The sequence below is a fragment of the Solanum stenotomum genome, chromosome 10 (genome assembly GCF_019186545.1).
Source record: "Solanum stenotomum isolate F172 chromosome 10, ASM1918654v1, whole genome shotgun sequence".
Taxonomy (NCBI): Eukaryota; Viridiplantae; Streptophyta; class Magnoliopsida; order Solanales; family Solanaceae; genus Solanum; species Solanum stenotomum.
Genome location: NC_064291.1, coordinates 141,257 through 150,014, shown reverse-complemented (window position 1 = coordinate 150,014; position 8,758 = coordinate 141,257). Strand labels below are relative to the sequence as shown.

General features: G+C 33.3%; 1 protein-coding gene across 1 annotated transcript; it reads right to left on the bottom strand.

Annotated features, from left to right (window-relative positions):
- Positions 1–1,024: 1,024 nt before the first annotated feature.
- On the bottom strand, positions 1,025–6,264 carry LOC125841688 (DET1- and DDB1-associated protein 1). Its single transcript, XM_049520856.1, has 4 exons — positions 6,090–6,264; positions 3,287–3,347; positions 1,626–1,687; positions 1,025–1,343 (listed from the first exon to the last, which is right to left on the bottom strand). The coding sequence occupies exons 1-4, from the start codon at positions 6,171–6,173 to the stop codon at positions 1,269–1,271; spliced, it is 282 nt and encodes a 93-aa protein (XP_049376813.1). The 5' UTR covers positions 6,174–6,264; the 3' UTR covers positions 1,025–1,268.
- Between the last annotated feature and the right edge of the window lie 2,494 nt (positions 6,265–8,758).

The window sequence follows — 8,758 nt, the reverse complement described above, 5'->3', positions numbered from 1 at the left end:
CGCATGAAATAATGTACAAATTCTCACATAACTTAATGTGAATTTATTTAGTCTCGTCAAACATTATATTCATTATTGAAGAGTTGTCCAAAGACCATATGGTAATACAAAAAAAAATAAACATAGGATTAACAGTAGTGGAACTTATAATACTTTGTTTAATTTCTAAGATTAGACAGAAAAAAAAATTGACTAAGAAAAATGATAGGACCATATGTGTGTGTGGGGAAAAAGGAAATATAGCTTAATTAGTTAATTAATATGATAAGCAATTAGTTAATTAATTATCAGCCAATGAGAAATAGATGAGAAAGTACTAATGATGTCTCTGATTATCAAACAAATTGACTGAGTCTTCTTTGAATTGTAAATATTTTTTTGGTTATTATAACAAAATGATGTTATCTAGAATAAATAACATAAAATCAATTTTTTAAAAATTGATCATTATAACAAAATATCATTATACAAAAGTTTGATCATATCACTTGCTAACCCCACCACTGAATTAGTAAAATAATAGATTTTGAATCCAATAAACATAAGATATGTAGGATTCTAAATTCGAATAGTGCAAATTTGGAATATGTTTTTAATACAAATATGTTTATATGACAATAATCTTTGTAATATCGTTATTTGTCTGAATATTTTTTTTTAGTTATTATAACAAAATGATGTTCTAGAGATTAGAAAATATATGATAGAACATAATATGAAAAAACAATTTCAAAACTTCAATTGTTATAATAAAAAATGTTATTATAGAGAACGTTGTAAAAAGATTTGACGGTATGCATGCTAAAGAAACTCATTGAATAAGTGAAGTAATAGATTTTGAATTAAGTAAAGAGGTTCATTCCTAGATATCGAACCCAAAATCTTTAATTATTTAACTCGAGATCACAACGTAGAGAGGTTGTTTTCGAGGATCACAAAGTAGGGAGGTTGTTTCCGATAAACCCTCCGCAAGAAACATTTATCAATACTCATGCAGAGCAATCTCACCCAACAACATTTTCTCTAGTGTACATCTCATTTGCTATATGACTACTGACAAACAAGCTCTTCATAGTTTTACAACAACATGCATCTGCATCATTACAGCAATATTTACAGAAATATGCAGAAAACCAGAAGATTTTAACCTATTTATAAGTTGGTTAATCTTCTAAAACCAAGTTGTGTATCGTCCTGTTTGCAACCGCCACACTTCGCATTACCTCATCTTCTTCCCGCCCGGGGGTAGCACCAAAAATAAATGCATCTCAGTTGGATACCTTAAGATGCTTCGATCCATGTTCGGGTGCCAGATTTTCAGCCGCAGCTCGCTTTGGTCTCAACTGCAACACCAAAAAAGCATTTTAAGCGTAAAGGGATAGAACACATTTCACAACACCTCAATCCCAAGGAAGCTAGGGTTGGTTATACGAATCCTCATTGATTATGTGTGAGTTTGCTCATATTGTCGGTCACAAGACTGGATAAAGGAGAAACATTGCAATAGGTTGATAGCCATCGTAAAACTAGTCACTTTAAGATGAATCCTCGCAATATAACACAATTACAAATTGCCAAATATTCATCGAAAGAAGGAATATATGTCGATCAAAATGAATACTGACCTTCTCGTCAGCACGCTGCTCTAGGTGTCTCAGAAGTATATTTTTGGCTTCTGAACTAATAACTGGAAATGCAAATGCAGGTCATTAGTATATGTTGAGTTAGAAATAAGCATACCTTAAGTGCAAAAGTTTTAAGCTCACGCAATTCATATCTAGTATACTTCCCCTTATCTGATTAATCGAGATTCAATAAAGAAAAAGAGAACAGATTGACGATGAAGCATGAGAAAGTAAACTGACAAACAAACTTGCGCATTACATTAGATTTTCATAATTAGGTCTGGGGAGGGTGGTGTGTACGCAACTTACCCATACCTTCAAAGGTAGAGAAGTTGTTTTTGATAGACCCTCGGCTCACGAATATGTGCATTCTCATAAAAGTTTAATACCAATAACATGAATGTACTTTAGATGGCTATTGTTACTATATTTACCAAATGTTACAACCAAAGAGAATTCCTTTTTTTCCCTTTACGGTAATAGGATCTTACATAAGATGATGCTTCTTAAAGCTATTGAAAAGTAGTTTATCCTAGTGCATTTGAAATCATTCTTAGTCGAGTATAGAGATGCGGTAATGGGGCAAGATAATTATACTATTATCCGAAAGAATTAAACCACAATTTCCTAAAAGGGAATGGAGATGAACATGACAAATTGTGACTTGTTAACACACATTTACAGGAGTTTAGAATTAAATATAGCCATACGAGGAAAGAGAAGAGCTGCATTATTTGCTTTAAAGGCATACTCTTTCTTATTGAATCTTAAGGACCCTACCCTACCCTATTCTCGAACCCTCTGCCGAGCTCTACCCTGCATGCATTTCTTGGAATCTTTTATGTAATAAAAAAAGCTTATGCACCTAGCTTGCTGAAAGCTAAGAGTTTTATCACCCAAAAATGGGAATAGAGGCTTTAGTAGTGCCTTACTTGATTCACTAATCTACTTACTTAAACTTTTTAGACTATTTTTTTTTTTTTTTGATGACAAGGGAAATCCGCAGCCGCTACCCTTTGGGTGCGCACAGGGTAAAACCCCCGCTCCTATGCAATAGCTCGCAAACCACATAAGAGAGGTAACTATTTTACCTTCACCAAAGCCAGAAGCAAAGGGCAAAAAATCCAAAACTAGCAACTAGGGGTGCTTTATTCTGCTACTCATGTACAACTCATTGCCAATTAGCATCCTTATTGATCCATGCCCAATGCTTTTATTGCGACACAAAATGATTTGAGGTTGAAACAACTTCTAAAGTGAATAAACTGAAGTTCAAATCCTCAAGAGATGACTGGCTTAATTCTAAAGACCAACTCATAAGAATAACCAATAACAGCAGCTGAGCTAAAGTTGTTTCATTCACCAATTACTCAGGGAGGAAGGGTGGGAGGTTAGTATTCTAGTCAAATATATACAACAATAACATGCTCAATGTAATCCCACAAGTGGGGTCTGAGGAGGGTAGAGTGTATAGAGACCCTACCCCTACCTTGGAAGGTAGAGAGGCTATTTCTGACAGACCCTCGGCTCAAGGATTCCAGTCAAACATATATAATTCAAATACCTGATAAAGGTGGAGGTTAAGAGTAACTAATAGATAAATGTAAATTATGATATCAAAAGATGTCTAAGAAACAAAAAGAATCATTTGCTTGATTTACCTTGATTTGGTGGAGGAAGAGTCCTATCATGAGTAGGGCGATAAGTCACGGGTGTCATTCTCTAGAAAAAAGAAAGAACACAGGATTAGATAAGTGGAAAAATAAAATAACTAGTATCCTCGAAACTGGAGAAAAAGAAACAGAGAGATCGTTTCAGGCTCAGCTACTAAAAGCCAAATTACAAAAGGTTTACCAACAAATAACTTCATCATGGAACACTTATGTAATGCTATAATCATTTTCAAAGAGATTTTGAAGTGCATATGCAGATTTCAAATGTTAGTTCACTTTACTTATCATGCCATTCAAAGCAACGATGCAACACAAGGACTTCCTTGGGGGTCATCCATCCTAGTACTACTCTTGCCCAAGCATGACTTCCAGTGACGAGAGTCCCTCAAGCCGATTATTATAGGAAACCATTATAGTAAATAGTAAGTAACTTCACAAATTCAGCTTCACGACAACTCCTTTGGAGACATAATGAGCTTCAATGTATGAGTTATCCAAGTAACTTTATCTTTAAACACTCTACTATATTTACATTCCTTACTTTTGTTTTAGCCTATGTTGCTCAGACTCTTCAGAAATATCAACGAACGTGTGTCGAATACTTCAAAAGTAGTTACAACATTTTTGGAGTATCCGACATGGGTGCGGCAATATTTTTGAAGAGTCCGAGCAACATATGTTGTAACTACCAGAAAGGGGGGAAAGGGCAAGGAAATAGGGAGACCAGACACACAATAATAATTGGGAAAAAGTTTATTGTGGAGAATAGATGCTTCAAATAACTTGCAGCTCTTCTACATCAAAAGCTCACAAGATAAATCATAAACCTAGTGCTGTAACATACATGGTTCTAGAGATATTAAAGTGAATGCTGTAAATAGAAGCAAAGCATGGCACCACTGAGAAAAAGACTGTCACCACTAGAAGAAAATCAACCTTCTCACTTCTCTCCAAGCAATTAAATTAACCACCACAGATAAAAGATTAAAGGTGGTAGCTTCAGCGTGGATCAAAAGAAATGCATTAAAGCGAGGTACACGATTGGTCGACATAACGGGGGATGAAGATGAGGTCTTCAATTGCTTCTTGAGGCTTGAAAGCCGAAGGATCAATGGGATCATATTCAAGGAGCCAAGCAGCACAATGAGAAAAGGTAAGAAGGAACTCAAAAAAGGAAAAAAGTTGTATCAGTTAATGAAAATGTTGTTATGGTAACACATGAGCCGAAAAGGCTTCTTTTTTCTGCTTCTCTTGAGAGTAAGACATTTCTTACTCACATGTTATACCCCACAACAACAACAACATACCCAATGGAATCCCACAAGTGGTGTCTGGGGAGGGAAGAAAAAGATGACAGTAAAATATCAAGATACAAAGAAAAATGAAGCAACAGATAGTAAAAACACATTGAAACAAGTATTACATATCTTTTTTACGAAGTCGTAGAATATTATTGTTTTCTGATTCCTCTCCTACACATTTATCAATCTGCGCTCAGAAGTAAGAGTAACTGAAATAACAGTAACATAAGCAGTGCATTCTTATAATCAACGCCATAATAGATAACAATCTAATACGTGGGTATCATTAAGCTAGTGTACTATGTATTATGGCACCAAATGCCACGTGGTGTGAGTCTACACTAGCAAAGAGGGATTGTTTACGCAAATCTGAGCGTAGCATGCAATTAAATCTCACATAAGCGACAAATTACACCTAGACACCGCCAAACCATCAATAAGACAGCTACATAGATTGTACTCAATTCTTCTTGTTGTTTCATTTTTTCGATTAATAATGATCCACATTGTTGCTTGAAGTAATATGAGATCTCTACAGGCATTGATATATGTATATGCCATCTATCTGATAGAAGTTAATGCACCAAAACTAGAATCCACTTAATACAAAATCCGCATTAAATTACATATAGCTTAAATATTACTCTTTTATAGATTATGCACCATTATGGTAACCCTATGGCACATTTGCAAATCAAACATCATTACATCAGAAAACATTCTCAAACTGAAACATCAGCCTTAAGCCTAAATAGGAGTATTTTATGCTAGCTTTAGTAACACAACACCACATAAGCATGCAAAAAACGACAGTCAATTAACTAATACTCCCTCTTTTTCAATTTGTTTGTCTAATTTTGACTTGACACGGAGTTTACGAAAGTAAAGTAGACTTAAACTCAACATATGTAGAATATACCAAAATGCCTTCTACTCTTGAAAGTTGAAATTAAAGAGCTGACAAAAAGTAAAGAGACGTTCTTTTTTAAACGAACTAAAAAGGAAAGTAAGACAAACAAATCAAAACGGAGGGAGTACATCTCAATCCCAAATTAGCTAGGTTCAACACTTCAGCTATATGAATTCTCTCCCTATATATACATATTCATTCTGATCCATTCGGACCCATTTCATTTCAAATACTAAACAATTGATCTCTTAACACAAATCAAAGTTTCTCCAAATAGAAATTCTAACTTGAAAAGATCAAGAATTTTTCAAATACACCCCCAAATAATCAACTACATTTCAGTCCCAAATTTGCTGGATTTCATTCTGCCCCATTCAGGAACACAAATAAGCTAAAATTATCCCAAGAATGCATCTTTTCGCTATCAGAAAAAAATGGGTCGAACATAATCAGCTAAAAAAAAACTGTAAAATTAAAAAAAAACAAACAGATTGAATGGAGAAAAGGGTGCTCAAAAAAATCATAATTGAAGTTCTACATCAAAAAAAAAAGAATTGAAAAAAATGAAAAGGGTCCTTACAGAAGGAGTGGAGGGATCAGAAGGGCGAAGCTGGCTGAAATTGTGAGGGTCAATTGAAGGCCATTCACCAAACATTGACCCCATAGCACCCAAAATGGGAAGAATCCAGAGAACAATGCCACTCTTTAAAGAGAGCACAAATATATGTATTGTGGGTTGGGGGCTAAATATTGTTGGCAAAAGCTCCTTGTTTTATACTCTCTGTTTTTTCTTTTTTTGGTTTTGTTTTTAGGTTACCTATTTATTTTATTTCTTTATTGTAGTTTTATATTTGATTTTGATATGTTTTATTCGAATTGATTGAAATAATAGTGAGGTAAGGTTACCTGCGCATCTCCTTCTTCAGACCTTATTTGTAGGATTGTTAATTTGTTACGTTGTTATTGATCTCTTGATGTGAAATTGGTGTAAATATAATCTTCAGCTATTTAGTTTATCAATATGATCAAAATGTACATTATATATATATATATATATATGTCAATAGCATAGTACATAAATGGGTCATTTATCGTGATCTCAACTGGGATCTATGTCCTTCAACTTTGGTTGTGTATAAGTAGATACTAAAATTTGATAAATAAATAAGCATACGCATCCTATGTGGCAATCTATATGACAATTCATGTCCTATTTGGTGTCCTACGTATATTAGGTCATTATGGATGGTTTAAAAAAAATTGATTGAACAAAGTCGGTGAATAATATTTTCAATAGTTCATGAACAACTAATACACATGAACACTAAAAAAATCCAGAATTTCTATTTTGTGACTCCTCAATGTTATAAAAAGTGGTGTGGTTTATGTATAGGCTATGTATATGATTTATCAGATCATTACGAATGACGCAAAAAAATAAAATTAAGGCCAAATAGGGCAAGTCAGTAATATTTTGAAACATTATGACTACTACACAAAAAAAAAAGAAAGATCTTGAATTCCTATTTTGTAATTCTAATGCTAAAAAAAAGATATAGGTATAAATTATAATCATCATGTCACTATGGATGGTTCTAAAGAAAATTGACTAAAAAAAGGGTCATTAATATTTTCAAAAATTTATTAACTTACACACATAAAAAATTAAAAAAAATTATGAATTTATGTTGTGTTCCCTAAATGTTTTTCTTTTAAAAAAGCAGTGTGGATCATGTAGAAACTACAAATATAGTTCATTAGGTCATTACATATGATTCCAAAAAAAAATAAAATGGACCAAACAGAGTCTATCAATGATACTTCTAAAATATTATGAAGTACCACATGAAAAACTGAGAAAATCACATTATTTCGTTGAGTGACCTTAAATGTTTAAAAAAATGAAGTGGATCATTGAGACTATAGGTATTGTACCCCATGTCATTATAGATGTATCTAAAAATATTTCACCAAACAGAGTTGGCAATGATATTTCTAAAAAATTATGGAGTAACACTCAAAAAATTGAAAAAAAAATCACATAATTTTTGTTGGTCCCTAAATGTTAAAAGAATATGAAGTGGATCATTGTGAGACTATAGGCTTTGTTTCTCGGGTCATTGCGGATGAACTTGTAAAGATTTTGGCAAAAAAAATACCCGAAAGTCATATCAACAGAAAATTTATGAACCAACACACACGAAAAACTGAGACAATCGCCTAACTCAACACGAATTAGAAAAAAGAAATCAATTTTTCGTGTGTGTTAGTCCATGAATTTTTTGGTGATACAACTTCTAGGCATTTTTTTTCCAAAACTTTTACAGAACCATCTGTAATGACCTCGGGAACAATATCTATAACCTCACCATGATCGACGACACATCTTTTAGCAATTAGTGATCACTCAATAGGAATTAGACAATTTTCTCACTTTTCAGAGTGTGTTTGTTCATAATTTGTTTTGTTAAATGACTTTCGATATTTTTTTTTGCAAAACCATTATAGGACCATCCGTAATGACCTGGGGAACAACATCTATAGCTCCACCATGATCAACTCCACTTTTTTAGCATTTAGGTGTCACTCGATAAGAATTAGACAATTTTCTCAGTTTTTCATATGTATTAGTCCATGAATTTATTGATAATATGGCTTTCAGACATTATTTTATCAATAACATTTATAATTATAGGACCATGCGTAATGACCTTGGAAACAATACCTATAGCCTCACCATAATTCATGCTACTTTTCTTAGCATTTAGGGGCAACTCAATTGGAAGTACGTGATTTTCTCTGTTTTTCGTATGTGTTGGTCCATGATTTTTTTGGTGATATGTTTTCTTGACAGTTTTTTTACCGAAACCTTTACATGATTGTCTGTTATAATCTAGAGAACAATCCTTATAGCATCACCATGATCCACATCACTTTTGTCAGTATTTTAGGACTACTCAACAAGAATAAAGTGATTTTCCCAGTTTCGTATTCGATACACACCCGAAAAGGTGAGAAAGGTCTTGAACTTCGATTTTATGACCCCTAAATGCTAAAAATCAGACTCTTTTGGACTCCAAACTTGGCGGGTCCATCTAAAACGGCATGAGACCAATACTTATTGCTTCGTCATGGCTCATGTCACTATTTTTATATTTTGGGATCACAAAACAAAAATTCAAAATCTTTTGATTTTTTCAATGTATATTTAGTCCATTGATTTTCTTAAATTTGTTCCACCAACTCTTT

Excerpts from the sequence above, each read along its gene's own strand:
- LOC125841688 (XM_049520856.1), bottom strand. The coding sequence starts at position 6,173 with ATGGGGTCAATGTTTGGTGAATGGCCTTCAATTGACCCTCACAATTTC. Across the intron at positions 3,348-6,089 it reads CTGATCCCTCCACTCCTTCT|AGAATGACACCCGTGACTTA; the intron begins GTAAGGACCCTT and ends TCTTTTTTCTAG. Across the intron at positions 1,344-1,625 it reads AGCAGCGTGCTGACGAGAAG|TTGAGACCAAAGCGAGCTGC; the intron begins GTCAGTATTCAT and ends TTGGTGTTGCAG.